At 45.2% G+C, this 16,980-nt stretch overlaps 1 protein-coding gene and 1 long non-coding RNA gene across 2 annotated transcripts in view; one reads left to right on the top strand and one right to left on the bottom strand.

Annotated features, from left to right (window-relative positions):
* Positions 1-211: 211 nt before the first annotated feature.
* The window catches only part of LOC309855035, a 58,553-nt gene continuing 41,784 nt past the window's right edge, over positions 212-16,980 (bottom strand). Inside the window, exon 2 of the long non-coding RNA XR_014306576.1 lies at positions 212-783. This is a non-coding gene — a long non-coding RNA (uncharacterized lncRNA). The remainder of the gene's footprint in view (positions 784-16,980) is intronic.
* On the top strand, positions 290-11,635 carry LOC309854229 (uncharacterized protein; the record flags this gene model as incomplete). The annotated part of the gene is made up of 12 exons (XM_082713058.1): positions 290-414; positions 843-3,523; positions 4,173-4,233; positions 4,342-4,377; positions 4,457-4,524; positions 4,647-4,741; positions 5,723-5,787; positions 7,193-7,346; positions 7,923-8,005; positions 10,245-10,484; positions 10,862-10,996; positions 11,579-11,635. Exons 2-12 carry the CDS (start codon positions 3,510-3,512, stop codon positions 11,633-11,635), a joined length of 1,008 nt encoding a protein of 335 aa, XP_082569184.1. The 5' UTR covers positions 290-414; positions 843-3,509.

The following is a 16,980-nucleotide window of genomic DNA, read 5'->3' as shown; positions in this document are numbered from 1 at the left end:
GAGTGAGGGGAGGGGGCCTGAAGGAGAGAGAGAGAGAGAGAATCCCAAGCAGACACCATGTTGAGTGTGTAGCCTGAAGCAGGGATCAATCCCATGACCCTGAGATCAGGACTTGAGGCCAATGAAAGCAGGAGTCAGACACTCCACAGACTGGGCCACACAGGTGCCACCCAAGCCCCATGGAATGAATCCTTGTGACTCATTGAATACATATATAGATTTCCATATATTTTCTTGAAGGAGAACACAAAAAACGTGGATGTCATCAATAAAAATTTGAAGGACACCCTTCGTCTTAAACAGGCTCTCTCAGAAGTTGTGAGAGCCAGAGATATCCAGACTGTGGATGTGGTAAGAGGTCGATGTTCACTGTCCTAGAATGCTGCTCAGGAGGCTTTTGACTCAGTGTGGGAGGTGAGTGCAGTGTACCCATGAGCTGTTTACGCAGTAGAGAGTGGGCGTCTGGGCACTGCAGCTTATACTGAACAGTGAGCTGCGATTTCACTTAGGACCACCATGATGAGGTTTGCCACTTCAAGGACTAGGAAGTATGGTTTATTTCACAGTTGGGTAATCTTCACATCATTCAGCGCTGCCCTCCATGTTATGTAGAAAATCGCACAAAATACGTGAGCGATGAAGGGTGACAGCAAGTCCAATTATATAGTAGAAGAGTTTTTTTATATCTGTTCCACTGAGAAAGCCATTTGTGCGTTTTTTGAAATGAACCAGTTTCCTTATCTCCTTATTTCATTTCCCCTTATTCTATTTATGCCTCAAGGACTTTCTTTGTTGCCCTCTGTGATGCTGTCCTGCTAGGTGCCCTCATAGGTCTTTTCTAGGTCCAAGATGAATTGGATGACGACGAGCTGAGAGCCTTGACATGCAAAAACCAAGAACTGAAAGGTATGTTTTTTGGGGGGAGGAAATCTCCATAGGGTGGCAATGAGTTTGCATCAGGCAGGGAAAGAATCCCTTCCTGCCTTCATGATCTTGCCCTTCTCCTTCCCCATCAAAACCAAGTTCTCAGGTCATGGCACAAACACACAAAAGGAAACTTATCCTTTACAGAAAGTGAAAAGTTCCTGGAAGACCGGTATAATGCCCTGAGTTCTCAGAAAACAGCTAAAGAAGCCGAATTGAACCTGCTAAGGAAGAAAGTGAATATGGTAGTGGAGTTCACTGAACAACAATAACGGACTGCAGAAGACTAAGCTCTTGCTGTGTTGTCCTAAATACGTTTGTATAAATTTATGTGGCGTCAAGTCTAGATAACTGTATTTGGAACTTCTGGAATTGGATCTTAGAGTACTTTTACCAAATGCATTTTGTAGAATTATGCCTGCCCTTCTATTTTGATATGTGTAACCTGCATTTACCTTTCTGTTCTAAGGACTTGCCACACGTTGTTGTGTGATTCACTGAGGTAGAAGGGGGTAGGTAGCATCATTAATCACTTGGATACCTGGATCCCCTCTGGGTCAGTCTACACTGTCCTTTCAGGTTCACTCACATCACGTGATCTTACCACTCCTGCATTAGGTCCAATTCTTGTTCAGCATGAGAGTTGGGTTCAGAATGTGGAGAGAAAAATGGAATTCTCTTCCTGCAGAAACCAGGAAAGTTTGTGGAAAGACCCAATACTGGGTCCCTTCATCTGGTGTACAACTGAGATCATTTGGTACATCCCAGTCGCTAAGAAGGTCAGGGTATTTCCTGTCCACGTGATTTACTTTTTCTTTTTAGAAAAGACTGTACATTTACCTATTTGACAGAGAGAGACACAGAGAGAGAGAGAACACAAGCAGGGGGAGTGGGAGAGGCAGAATCAGGCTTCCCACCGAACAGGGAGTCCAATCTGGGGCTCGATCCCAGGGCTCTGGGATCATGACCTGAATCAAATACTTTTAAGCAGATACTTAATGATCAGGCCTCCCTTGTGCCCCTCCACATGATTTTCTAGGTGGAACTCTCCCAGGTCCCATCCAAAGCCTGCAGTTTTACTAAGTCTCATCTTTGCTGGCTGAACCAGAACTTTGCTTGTTGCATTCCAACCTTTCCCCAAAAGGTTACTTGTTCATTAACTTTGTATTCCCTCGCCTGTTCCAGAATTCACTGATGTGTCTTGGAGAGATTGGCTCCCACTGCCAGGCTGCCTTTCTCCTAGGCTTCCTAGTTCTCCATCTGTTTCTCAGGTTTCCTCATGTGCTCTAGAAATTTCACAAGTTTGCTGTCTTGTCCAGTGTTTCCTTTTGTTTCTCAGGAGGAGATCAGGACGTTGGAGGCCCTCATTCCTGTTGAAAAGTAAAACTGTTCCCTGCCTTCCTTGGAGACTCAGCTTTGTGTTATTTCTTCCCTCTCCAGGGGTAGGGGCCGCTCTCTTTCACAGGCACCTGGGTTCTGTTCATTGGTAAGTTCTTCTTGGGGCGGGTCTAGTGTCCTCACCACTTTTCTCTCTTCAACACCATATGCCTGAGCCAGACATTGACTGTGGGTCCAGAAGACATTTGCTGAAAGTTAACATTTTCTGAAGGATCGTTGAGAGGCCAGAAGCAGATGCTCATGTCCTTCTCTTTCTAGAGGTTTTGTCTCAGTTTCTAAAGTCTTTCTTCACGTGATTCTTGACATGTGTCCTGTTGAAACCTTTGAATCAACACCATGAACAAGAGTCTAAGGCAGCCCAGCAAACCAACCTTGCTAACATCACCGTTTGCTTCCTTCACCATCCATGAACTTGGTCTTGTATTCGAGGTTGACTCAATGGAGTTGACAGTTTTCCATCTGAAGTCTGGTCCCTGGACAAAAGACCCTGAGTATGTGACAGTTCACATGGATTATTTGAGGACCTATTTTTGGAAGTATGGTTGGCCTTTTCCTACACCAGGATCTTTCAAGAGGGGGCAGGGATTGTTCTTCTCAAGCCTAGAGATGTGTGGGAGTGAGTTTCCATGCTAGTGAAGCCCTATTCTAGAAGGTTCCTTTTGGGCTGTGTTGTACAACCTTGGTCTGAGGATCAGGGCTCCCCACGGAGGTGTGAGACTAATGATGGGCCACTGCTTCATCCTAATAGGTGTGGCTGGTCAGGCTTGGCTTTTCACTTTGGACTGAAATGCGCCTTCACCGTCTCAACCCAAAGACCAACTCTGAGAGGGCACAGAGTGCAATGTTATTTGGTGACATGGTGAATGAATTGAAGTAAGGAAGTATAAAGACAGTCCCGATTGGAGGGAACTTAGCAGCAGCCAGAGTTTGATTGTCGTTGAACCCTAAATGGGGCCTCCATTCATCTCCCTGTTGTGTTGTCAGTCTATGCTTTTAGCGGGGACATTCCAACCTAGGCCATCAATTATGATTGGGAGGGTAAATGGCAGAAATTCAGGACCTTGTCTCCTGGACAATGTACATATCTTTCCCATCTTAGGAATTTAGAAGAGACCATTAAAGAACTGAATGCAACCAGGAATGGGCTGTCAGCTGCCGAAGATAATCTGAAGGTGACCAAAGAAGAAATGGAGAAGTATCGGTAAGTCCAGACACTACCTACTACTGGCTCCTGAAATCCATGTTCCCTTTGGATTTTTTATCTTGTACATTATTAGTACCCAGGATATATACACAAAAATTCAGAGGATATATCCAGAGAGAATTAACAGCCACAGGAAGATAAGGAACAAAACAATGACGTTACTAAACATGTTGTGATCCCCAGCGCTGGCGTGACTCTGTGGAAACTGGCTCCACACCAGTGTCCTTGGTGTCAGTTGTCCTAATCTTGAGGAGAGCAGTTTGTCCTAGGATGAATCTTACCTATAAACGTTGTAGTGCCATCTGATGGTGGTGGTCTTTGCAACCCTGGGAACCATGGCGAGGATAGATGTTCAAGGAGAATAGAGCTTCATGACCAAAGACACTTGTCATGTGATAACTGAGGGAAGGATTGAAAATGGGTAAGGAAATTATTCAATTCTGAACCTGCAGGCGAAGGAAAATGATTAAGAAAGGCTGTAACAATAGCTTTGATCCTACTGTCCAGTTATAATCAGGTGAAAGTGGTTCCTGTGCCAGGACCCGTTGTATGAGGGGACTGATAGAGGAGGTTGGTCACTTGGGCAGATGATGGAAAAATCACACCCCATGTTGGGTTTTGTCTGATGAAAACACTTGTCCCTCAGACAACAAGTGGAAGACATGCAACATCAGCTTTCAGAGGCAGAGTTCACCTTCCAAGGCCAGGTAACCGGAGTTGTGCCCAACACACTGACCCCTTGGCGCCCCCTGCAGGTGACGGTAGTGGTCCTTAGAGCCCTGAACATGGACTTTTGGTGTGTTGGCTTTTTTCAGATCGCAGTTCAGGAGAGGAATGCTGTGGCTAACTGGGTAAGTGTTTTCCTTTGCCTCGTCTTCTCTTGGGGCACAGTCTGGCACATCCGATGATGGCTGTGTTTTTCTCCTCCAGATGAAGGCTCGGGATTGGGAGAGGAGGATAGTGCAGCAGAGCAGGGAGAACGCCTCCCTGAAACACAGGTGTGAGAGTTTGACGTGCGTTTTTATGGTGTTTGGAGGGGTGACGGCTATCCGATTTAGTGCCTAGGAGAGGACGTGGTGTTGTAATTCTTAGAGATGTCCATTCTTTTTCTGTGTTCAAGCCTGCGCATGATGGAAGGGGAGATGCTGCCTGTGGGACCCACGCGGCGCGGACTGATGCCAGGAAGGCCTGAGTTGCTGACTCCTCTGTGGCAAGGTAGGAAGCACGATGTGAAATGCAGCAGCCTGATTTCTGCTCTGAAACCACACGGTGTCCTTCCTCTTCCTGTGGGTTTTCACTGTGTGTCCTGGAGAGAATGACAAGCACTAAGGACTGCAGGTTGTCTGAAGGGGTGACAGGAGGGTGTTCCCTCATATGCCCCCAGAGAACAGGATACTTGCCCCTGTGACAGGTGGAGCTCACGCCCCTCCACACCTTCCCCCTTGCCACCACCTTCTGAAGAGTTGCGCCTGAGAAGGTGGGAGCCAAGCTCCCTTCCCACCTTGACTCAGTGGTCAAGCCTTGGGGGAAAAAAAGACTTATTTGTGAAAAAGGGCATTTATTTGCTCGTCATGGAGGTTCCTATATTTTTGTTTTATTTGTAAGCTATAGGACCATATTCATCAATGAAATATATTTTACTCCTCTCCTGTTATCGGTGCAATGCCATAGCTTTATTGCTCAAAACAATATGTTTTGTTTGTGACTATACAACTGTCAAAGTCCATTTCTTCCCTGAAATGTTTACTTATTGGCCAGTCACATATGCTAGGTCTCATCTATAGTCTGGAAAAATGAACCATCCTTTGTGGCCTGAGAAGAGAACGTGGGCCGTTCACGGTGGGGGTTTGTGGATGTCACCCACCCAAGGCTATTCTCACTTAGATGTTTCAACTATGAAGAAAAAGTGACTTGCCTGATGTGTGTTGAGCACCCCAATTTTAGTGTTGATTTTAGCCAGTTGTACCCCAACCTGTCCACTCGTGATGGATTATTTATGGAAACCCTGGAAGCAGGGTCCTGGAGTGACTCCTGCAAAAGTCAGGTGACTGGTGTCTCTCTTAGCAAAGGAGTCACTTGAGTCACGTGGGAAACCCTCTGATAAGGGACCCGAGTGTGGCAAAGAGTGAAAGATGGGAGAAGAAGGCATGGAGGGCATGCAAACCACAATAAACCTCTGTCCTTTGTCTGATCCAGCACCTAGACCAGCTCCCAGGATGAACAGCCGCACGGGCCCTCAAAAGGACCCAGAGATGGCTACAGTAAGTGCTGTGGGCATTTTTAGTTGTGTCCATTTCTGAAATATATTGCAGTGTGGACCGCACCCTGTCCTGGCCTTGTGGTCTTGCATGTGATCTACGATCATCCCTTTCAGAGTGAACACCATTCACCCAGGAGCCTCTGGGCTTCTCCCTTAGAGATCCTCAATTTCATGCTTCCTCCCAAAGCTGTAGATGCTTAGAGACACGTGATGCTAGGATGCTCACCTCATGCGTGTGTGTGTGTGTACGTATGTGTTTAAATAACTCGAGGAGGATGACGTCTCACTCCACAGTGAAGTCAGCTAGTCTGGCTGGGTTTGTGGTTTGCTTTCTTGCGGGAGCAGGAACATTTTTGGTTTTGGGGTCAGGAGACTAACCCGGGAGGATGTCTGCAGAGGTCCTCACAGAGGGAAGATGGGAAAAGCCAGGACTGCCTCACCCTTGTGCCACGTGCTTTGGGCAGCTTGAGTGTTGGTGGAGAAGATGAGTTGTGATCTCCTGTGCTTTCCAATTGTGTGGGCAAAGACGTGACCTGGAATCCCTCCAGTTGGCCCCTGGGTGAGATGAGGTGAACGCTGCCAGGTGCCAGGTGTGTCGTAGAAAACAGTCCCTGGAGCAGCAGCCCTGAAGAGGGAATCCTGGTGACTCCCCGCAGGGCCCACCCCTCACACATGTTTCAGTTGTGCTCCCATGAGCGGGTTCTGATGGCATCTCGTGGCTCTGCCAGCTCATAGCTTCTCTCCCAACCCATCCTGGTAGCATCGCACATACTCTAGACACACTGGTTTTCATTTGGCGATGTTCAATCGGCCTCTCAGTGGCCTGACACTTTTCCAGTGCCCGTCAGACCACAAGCCCCTAATTCCTCAAGGGTCTTTGTCCATGGACAGAAACTGTAGAGAGTAGAGGACCCTTTGTCAAGAGGTGAGGCAGCGTGGGGAGAGTCGGGGACATACAAGCAAACGATTCCCCTCAAGTGGCTTAGAAACTTTGTGGAGAAAGGACATTCAGTTTCATCCCATTCTCTCTATTCTGACCTAACCAAAATCTTCTCCAGGGGCTGAGGAGGAAAGAGGAAGTGTTGTCCTGGATGCTGATGCCACTGTGTCTGGAATGTGCTGTTTTACTATTTTTAGTGATCCTTTTTCATCTTTAAGACACCACTTCTTGCTGGTGAACGTGGGCAGACCAGGGCAGTGATGTTTGGTGACAGACTATTCCTGTGACAGCCATTGCCCTCTCCCCCGTCTTTATACTGGAACCAGCTGGGAGGGGCTTGTCAGTTTGGCAGCAGATGCAGCTCTCCGGAAGAAGCCAGGTGCTGAGAGCTCTGTGCTTTGGTTATTTTTCTTGGTGTTCCAACTTTTGTCTGTTTTACTAAAGTATTTTCTTGTCTGTTCTGCAGGTCGGTACATGTGTGAGAGTGTTTCCTCATAGCCCAGGGCCCCTCTGTCTGCCCTACCGCATTGGGCAGAATATACCAGGCTTTCCTCCTCCTCCTCCACCTCCACACTGGGGGACCTGGGGGCCTCAGCCCCACCTCGTTCCTCCACCACACGGTGAGATGATCTGAATTGATGTGAGTCATAAAGCACATTCACAGTTTAGCCACTTCTGTCAGTAGAGAGGATGGAGAGGTGGTACCACAAGGCTTTGCAAAGCAAAGATAAGCCTGAGTGAGGACATGGTCACATTCCTCCACTTTGTGTAGACGTCAATCTCATGGAGTGTCTGGTCCACCGCCCAGAACTGGGCAGCAGTTGTCTGCCATGGAGAAGAAAGGTGAAATTTTGCAGAGGAAAGACACAGAAGCATTTCCCAGGTGCACTGCGCAGACACAAGGTTTTGGGCTCTGGGCTGGATGAAGCACAACCTTCATATCACTCTCATGTGTGGAGGCCCCAGTTGTTCAGCGTTATTGATTAGTTCTGGAAACATCTGTTCCTGGGCAGAGTGGTCATATCTGTGAGGGTGAGGGACTATTCCCTCCTTTGTCCACAATAGTCAGGGAGTCCAGTGAGAAACAGGAAGGACCCTCCAGAGGGAGAGTGTGGAATAGGTGGGGGCAGGAAGAGAGGGTTGGCTTGAATCCTGCGTGGTCATCGCCAGTCTGAATCCACCTCCATCCCTTCAAGGGCTTCCTTCCCATTCAGAAGCCTGTGGAGCTCAAGGGGGCAATAGCAGTGCCATGCCTCAGATGGCCCCAGAGGAGAACCAAGTAAGTGCAGGGGTGTTTTCAGTTGTACCCATTCCTGGAGTCCTGTTCCTCTCTGGGCAGCACAGTGTCCTGACCTGTGTGTGTTGGGTATATCCTGGAGTCGATGGATGCTGTCCCTTCCTGCTCAAAGTGGCAAGTCTTCGTGTGGAGCTTACAGGTGTCTCTGTTTCTAGATCATTACCTTGCAGTTGTGTCGGTGGAGGAAAGGCAGAGTTTGTGCTCAGGGCTTGACATTCAAGGGGAAACCAGGCTGGGGGTGCTTTTAAGATTCTGAAGTTCCTCAGGACACACATGTGTGTGCTGGCTCTTTGCACACACTGAGCAGTGGGCAGGTGCCATTGTTGGGAAGGAAGTGCCTCTGTTGCACAATGGCAGACATCTGTCTCTTACTGTCCTGCATGTCCAGCATCTGCCTTTGTTGTTCCGGGAGGGATGAAACACCTCTCACTTCATCTGTGGCGTGTAGGGTTTGAGCTGTCAGTTCTTTAGTTGTATAAACGCCTGACACAGGGCTGTGGTCCCTTCATGGATCATTAGGGTAGGGGTCTGCCCTTATCCTTTGCAGTCTGGAAACTTGTGGGAAACGCTCTTGTGTGGTCAGGGAGGTGAGAATGAGAAACAGTGGCAGATGCCAGAGGCAGGTGTAGAGAGTTCATTGGAGTGTTGCTCAGTCACTTCCAGGGGGAGAAGCTTCTGTCTTTTCTATGGCGTGAGTCAGATACAGATGCTGGAGCGTCTTCCACAAGGACCAGGGGTGCTGCCCACAGGCCTCTCTTTTCATGGCAGAGTGAAGGCCGCTAAGGACATGGTACCTTTCTTCTGGTTGTTCTGTAGATACAATTGATGGACCTTGTCTTCCAGTCATACTGAGGAGGTTGGCAGGTCCCTTTTGGTGACAGAGAGCTGCCCTTCTCTGAAAGCTGGGCACAGGTGTGCACATGCACATGGTACAGAGACGACGCTCTGTGCTCTGGGAGGGATGAGACATGCTCTTAATGTGAGGAACTGAAGGTGTGTGTCTTGAGAAAAGGGAGGGACTCACTGATGAAAGGACACAGATGATGTGTTCCATATAAGGGAAGAACAAGAGATGTATCCAGAAGGAATGGAGGGAGACCCAATCACACAGAAACTGGAGGTTGTGGATGCTGAGAAGCCTGGAGGTGCTCAGGGAGAGGCTGGTCTTCTCTCAAGAGGGTGAGGCCATTCCCGGCAGGCCAGCAGCTCGAGAGTGTGAGGACACCGTGCGGTCCACACCAACATACAGATAACCTGGCAGCATGTGTTCATGCACAAAGCGTGGATCACGCCGTAATTTGTCTCAGAATGTCATTTTTGCCGTGAAGCCATTCACTCATAGTCTATGAAGAACATTGTTTCCCTGAATTTCTGAAGGTTCTGAACCATGTGAAAGACTGTCATGGAGATTTGGGGAATTTAACATGATCTCTGGGGATTCTAGTCTGGCTGAATTTATGATCCCCAGTTGAGAAAAACTGAACACGGGACTGAGGTCAGCAGAGGGGCTGCCTTGGCCTCAGCCAGAGTCAGACTGTTAGTGGGGGAGTCAGGGTTGACCAGGAGCCACCCTAGAGGCTCTGTCTCTGTCTCAAAAAGAAAAAAAAAAAAGTAGTAATTGGCAAAGGACCCGGGCTCTGTCCATTCACTGTTCTCACTGTTTAAATGAAAATAGCTCCATGCCCATGAGCTTCCAAAAAATGTTCATTTAAGTCCACAAAATACACTAAGAGTGTAACACCTCAGCCCAGATAGTGGCAATTCTCATTTGAAAGACAAGGCAAAGAACCCCCCTTTTTCTAGTAACGTTCAGGTCCTAGCCACAGTGAAGTAAAAGATAGTTAAGAGAACGGGTACAATCAGAGATGTATATGTGAGATGTGAAGACAATTATTTTCTATTACGTATAGACTCACATAGACGGCCACACACCCAAGTGTTCATCCAAGGCCTCAGATACACTATGGGAGGCAAAGAGCATTTGGGAAAACACAAGGTCCCAGTGTACTAACCCAAATCCTTTTGCCTTACAGGCTAATCATTTTGTAATTTGAAGACCACCTTGACCTCCAACAACCAGGCTCTAATGACTTTCTATTTAGTAAAAATATGAATGTTTTCTGCCTGGTGGTCTGAGTGCTTTCCCTGCCCATCCTCTCCCCTGTGCTTCGTCTCTCCTGGTATCCCCCCAATAAACCGTTCGCGGTTCTGTCTGTGTCAGCTTCTGCCTTCAGGAGGACCTACAGTCCCTCTCCTTCGAGTGCACAGGGTCATGCCTTCATGCACAGATAACACCCTGGCAGCAGTGGTGGTGACAGAGGATAGAGCAAGACTACGCTTCGTGGTACCTCTACTGCAAGGGACCCCAGGAATCCTTCTGGGGAGGGGGCCCAGCTTGAATTTAGATCCGCTGGTGTTTGTATTAGCTCTGGTGACAGATCCTCTTGAGCACATGGAAACTGTCAGTTTGGGAGGGTAGTAATCAGCAAGACAGCTGCCTGTCCCCAGGCAGTGGTCTGCTATGACAGTGAGCAGAGAATGAAGTGTCTGGCGAGGCCCTGAGAGCCTGGTGAGGAGGTCCAGCATTAATCTGGGTTTTGTGCAATGGTTTCACCTTCTCAGCTACCCCCAACCACAGGGGAGTCTTGAGGGGAGCTGATGGTGGTAGTATTCTTGGTGAGACCCATGATGCCCCACAATGCTCCCACAGTTTCCCTGTTGAGGGGTGGGCAGGGCAGAGGTCACTGACAGGAGACCCATCCCTTCCTCAGCAGCAGGAGGAGTTTGGGGGTATGCTTCTGTCCCCTTTTAGGCCCTTTTTGCCAATCCCTTCTGCAGCAGAGCTGCTGGATTCTGCAAAGCCCTCCTTCTTCCCATGTCATGGATGCAGCCATCCTCCAGCAGCTTTGGGGTCATGGCAGGGCCACCGAAGGATCAAGTTCAGTCTGTTCACATGCTGCCCAGGAGAGTCTGGTAACTGCACTGCGGCAGTCAGGGTCGCCTGAGCAGCCTTAGTAAATGGGATTGCCATGCCCTGTGACGGGGCAGGAGAGGGGGCAGACAGGAGAGGCGGTTCCCTATGGTGTCCCTGGACAGAGCTGCACAGAGCAGGGGTCCTGAGGGCCTGTGGAGCGATAAAGAGACTGTCAGGGGGAGACACTGAGTGAGTGGTGGGGGGATTGGGCCAGTGCTAGCAAGGGAGAGGAAGTAAGGGAGACAAGGTAGAGAGAAGCAGAGACAAAGAAGAATTTCAAGGATGAAAAGAGGTTGCTGGCCTAGGTGTGTGGGGTGGAGAATGGACTGCGGTAGAGGAGGACTAGGAAGGGGCTCTGAGCTCTCACCTAACCAGATGGTTCCTGGGACATGGATATTGGCTGTATGGTTCCTGCTCTTAATCCTCCCTAGGCACTTTTCCATTTTTTCTTTAAAAACAAAACAAAACAAAAACAAAAACGAAAAACTGCTCTTCTGTTTAAGGTAGTTAGAATTGACCTTTGTTGTTTGCAAGTATAAACTTGACTGATAAACCTACAGCATATCCATAATGTCTTTTAGAACGAGCAAATCATCAAACTAGAGTCACAACCATACCTCCTCTACCATCTTCGATAGATCTCCTGTTGTTTGCTTCTTTTGCAGTCCAATGACATCAGCTAGAATATTAGATGATGGTGGTGGCAAGCAGAATTTCTGTAAGTATATACCAAGTTTTTATAAAAATGCTTGAAAGCAGTTAAAATACTGTCAAAGACTTGTACTTTTATTGTCAGCTGAGTACTAAGAAACGTTTGGACATTAACTATTTGTATTATACTCCTTAATGTATAAAAGTGACTAGGTAATAATAATGATTAAAAAAAAAAGTGGCCAAGTAAGTGAAGCCACCTTTATCTCACTCCCAGATATTTTCTTTGGTTCTGATTACACGCCGGAAACAAAAACAAGCATTACACAAATGTGTAACTCGGAAAAGGAACATCCCTTATATTTTTCAAAGCACTTCTGTATCTATTACTTTAGTGGACAGCTTGCCAGGTAGTTAAGACAGATGACACAGCAAAGCTGAAAGGTTGAGATCTCCAGCCTTAGGCTCACCTGTGCTGAAATTTCAGCTCCACCACTTCTAGCTATAACCTGGACAAGTTATTCAGTTTCCTCACATATAGAAGATATTTTTATCTCTCACAGAAGTACTTTAAGAATTAAAGACGATGCACGCAGAATGATTGATGTAGGTCCTAGCATGTATGTAGCCTTTGATAAATGAAAGTAAAATAGAAAATGGAGACCCAAAGAGATTAGGACTCACCAACTCAAATCCCTCAGAGCTAAATGGATGAAACAGTCCAATAAAGACTGGAGGTGGCTATGGAAAGGAAAACAGGGAGCACATGCCTCTTCTAAAGATGACAGCTGCTATTCAGCTCCAGATACTGTTCTAAGGATGTCCAATTTTGTGATGTTGTCAAGAGGCCAAAAAACACAGACTTACATAGAGTATACAATTTTTAAAAACATCATAGCCCGATTAAAATAGGAAGAATCAGCCTGGGAACTATATATAGATTGTAATCTGGTAATAAATATTTTGCCTAAATTATCAAAGAAAATCAGAGGCAAACCTAATCTCAACAGGAGATCTCTGAATCTTAATCTTTCTTGCTTTCTACAACCTCTACTGCTTGTTCAAGGTTGCCCGAGAGCATAGTTTGAGAAGTGCACTAGTCTGTGGATGAGAGGACTCAACTCAGGCCCTAATACAAAGTTTTCTTAACTTACATGTCTGAATGCCTTTCGGAGAAATCCAAACTCCAAGTAGAACCTGTACAAGTGTAGCTGGCTCATTCCCTGCAGTACGAAAACCACCACGTTGTTCAGGTGGTTTTGGTGAAAAAGCTGGCACCAGCTGTTGAAAAATCAAACCAGTACCACTAAAGGTGATACCATCAAGTCAGTTATAGACATACAAAAGGGAAGTGAGGGAAAAAAAGTAGTGAACAACAGTTAATGAAATTTATCATTACTCAATGACTCCCCAGCAAAGAACAGCTACTATTGTACAGAATTCAAATAAAGATTTCTTGAGAGGGGTGCCTGGGTGGCTCAGTTGGTTAAGCATCCACCTTCAGCTCAGGACATGATCTCTGAGTCTTGGGATCAAACCCCTCAGTAGGCTTACTGCTCAGTAGGGAGTCTGTTTCTTTCTCTCTTGCCCCTCCCACCATTCACTCTCTAATAGATAAACAAAATATTTAAAAAATTAGGACTATTGAGAACAGGATTATAGCAAAGCAAATTATATGCAAATATAAGGAGGGATCTAATTAATTGGAAATGAAGGTCTAAAACAACAACCTGTGATATAACATTAATATAATATTTAATAAACATTGGTAAGAAACCTTACTACAGATACTTGGTTACTTGCTAGGAATAACAGAATGAATGAAACATGATTCATGCTCTCCAGTTCATTCTACTAAGAGAAAAGAAATACATAAATAGGTAATTCCAATACAAAGAGGGTAAGTGCTATTATAAAAGTATAGGAGTAAAGAGGCTAGTTGCCTTGGGGACTAGAGAGTTTGGGGGATAGCTTCACTGATATTGAAAATACTGGGGTTGTCCTGAAAAGGGGAACATTGTGTCTAAACACGTAATTTTGTTTGGCTGGAACCAAGATGGCGTGTTGCAGAGCAGTAGAGTTCTGCAAGTAGAGAAAAGAGGAAGTCAGGTCATAGATCAATGGGGCCTAAGCTAAGGAATCTGACATTATTCTGGGGAAACAGGGAGTTCACTAAAGCTTCTCCCTCCTAAAAAAAAGGCCCTAATTCTTTATCTCTATAGTATACTGCCCCTACAGAATTAGAGTACACATTCTGTTTGGAAATGAACTCTGCAACCCTCCCATCCCCCCCAAATCAGTAAATATCTTTTCATATCAGTTAAATGTAACAAACACCAATTTTAATAGTCCATTCTCTAAATTTATCTCAACACTTAATAACGTATATGAAAAAATTCCCTATTGATGACACTTTAAAAAAAATTATAAACAGTATCATAAGCTTCCTTTCAAACATTCCTGTGTACCTGGATAAATTCTCCAGTAAGTTCCTGGTCAAAATAAGCACCTACAGTTGACGCTTAAACAACACAGGTTTAAACTGTGCAGACCCACTTATATGTGGCTCATTTCTGGTAAATACAGTATAGTACTGTAAATGTGTTCTCTTTTTTTTCTAAGATTATTTATTTATTTGACAGAGAAAGAGAAGAGATAGAGATCCCAGGACCCTGGGATCATGACCTGAGCTGAAGGCAGATGCCTAAATGACTGAGCCACCCAGGTGCCCCAAATGTATTCTCTTCTTTATGCTTTTCTTAGTAACATTTTCTCTGACTTACTTTATTGTAAGAATACAGTATATAATACATGTAATTTACAAAGTATGTGTTACCCACCTGTTTATGTTGTCAGTAAGGTTTTTGGTGTACTGGTTACCTGTATTATTGATAAGGTTTCTAACTTTAAGTAGTTAAGTTTCTAGGGAGTCAAAAGTTACACATGGATTCTGGCCTGCACAGGGCAGGGAGGGTAGATGGTAGTTTGGCATTCCAGTCCCCCATGTTGTTCAAGGGTCAACTATTTAATTGTGACAAGTACTATTAATTTTTGAAAGAATATACCAATTTATCTTTACTAATCAAAAACATGAGATTGATAAAGTGAGTCTAAGTGAGGTAGGTAGGGCCTATGTGGCAGTGAGTAAATATGATTGCCAAGTATGAGAGTCTGAGCCTGAGTGGGGGAAGGAGGGAAGCTATAGGGGAGAGAGCTAGGACTAAGGGTAGGAACCCACGGCATACATGCAGAAGGATGGCTCATTGTGGGGTGTCAAAACCTGAGCGGTATGAAGGCATCCATGCAGTGGGCAGTGGACAGCAGTGAGGGCTGGTATCAGATATCAGAAAGTATGTAAGGAAAGGAGGGCATCAATACTGAGGGACAACAGTGGCCTGTCACAAGATTCAGAGCCTGAACAGGGTGAGGGTGTCCATGTACGTGAAGGATAGCAGGTTGTGACAGGAACATTCACACAGGAGGGTGGCCTGGCACATGGTGCAGGACGACAGAGCCCAAGCAAGGTGAAGAGAGTGTGGGAGTGTGGGGCAGTGGCACCACGGAGAACAGGTCAAATATACTGAAGGTAATGACAGATGTCTCACTGAATAGAGAAGGAAATTATAAACATGAAGAGAGAAAGCAAGAATGAACCTTGTGGAAACACATTGCAAGTAGAGATTTTAGTATGTATGGATAGAAAAATATTTAAATGTAAACATGTATGTGTGTATATAGGTATACAGATATATAAATATATTATTTCCTAGCTTTTTGGGGGGGGGGTATTGACATCCCAATGGCACTGAGCACATCTAGTACCCAGAACCTTGGGTTTCTAAATGTCATTCTCTACTAAAAAGAACCAAGAATCCCCCCCAAAAATTACTGATTCCAGCGCTGGGGCAGTAAAAGCACAAATGAGCCTGGAACACCTTTTTGTGGCAAAAAAGTAAGGAAATGCTCAAAGAATTATGAGGTCATGTGCAAAGGACACAGAAGCTAGCTTAATGTTCAAATATGGGATATTCTGAACATCAAAATAAATATAGTAATGGATTATAACTTATTGAATGAAATAGGCATTAAGTTCATACTAGTAAAAAAATGAATTAAAAGTTTAACAAGGAAGCATCTCTCCATAGAATTAGAGAAAAAGAAAACAAGAATGCGACAAATAAAATCATGTACAACCTAACAAAATACAAAGAAAGAATGTCACTTCTGTGATACTCCTGCCAAACATGTATAACCTGAAATTAATCAATGAGAAACAAACCTAACTTGAGGGACATTTTACAGAATAACTGGTACAGGATTCTTCAAGAGTAGTAAGGCCATAGATGTCAATGAAAAGACTAAAGAATTGTAGGGATTGAAGAAGACAAGATAACTAAATGTAACACATGGTTCTAGACTGGATCTTATTGCTAAAAGGGTATTACTGGAACAACTGAGGAATTTGAATGGGGTCTGAAGATAAGATGATAGCAATATATCCATGCTATTTTTTTTTAATTTTGATGGTGGCATTGTCGTTATGCAGCACTGTTTACAGAAAACACATATTAAATATGGGTGGGTGGTCATGGAGCATTGTCAGCAATCACTTTCAAATGCTGGTTGGGGTTGTTTTTGGTACTGTTTTTGCAACATTTCTGTAAGTTTCAGGTTGTTTCAAAATAAAAGAGTGAGGAGATGGTCTATCTCCTTATACTTTTCACCATATTAACCTTTAAAAAGTTGTTTTTCCAGTTTGATAGGCAAAAAAAGAATCCCTTTTAAATTAAAAAAAATATTTTCAAAGCACTATTTCCCATTTTACAGGTATCCCCAGCTTTCTGAAAGCTTGTGTCCTGCCACTTCCCTTTTCCAAGAGACCTGTTAGCACTGTGCCTTTCTTCGCTTTTACCTTCAGCATTTGTTTCACAACAAACCAATTATAAAAGCAGCACACCCCAAGCAAAGTGGCACAGTCAAGCTCCTTCCCCAAGAACTACACTTAGCATGAAGCCCCGATAGCTTTGAATTGTGTCAGTGAAAATCTGCGCTTTATCTTGATTTTGTGCATCAAGTAGCAAAATCTGTCTTGAGATATGAGAAAACCCAACAAAGGTTATTTTGGGGAGTCTGGAAACGCTTCCAATCCCCATCACCCCCCCACCCCCAGCATAAATCAATAAATGCTTCTTTGCTACTTTCCTATAGTGGGGGAAACCTGTGTATAATTTCTATGTATTGTCTGTCTTCGGTCTCTTTACACTGGAACGAAGTAGTAACCTCTTTATTCACTGACGTTCCTCAACAGCCTAGGGCAGTGCCCAGCACAGGA

The sequence above is a fragment of the Mustela nivalis genome (genome assembly GCF_964662115.1).
Source record: "Mustela nivalis genome assembly, chromosome: 19".
In the NCBI taxonomy this organism is placed as follows: domain Eukaryota; kingdom Metazoa; phylum Chordata; class Mammalia; order Carnivora; family Mustelidae; genus Mustela; species Mustela nivalis.
This window is presented reverse-complemented; position numbering and strand designations above follow the sequence as displayed.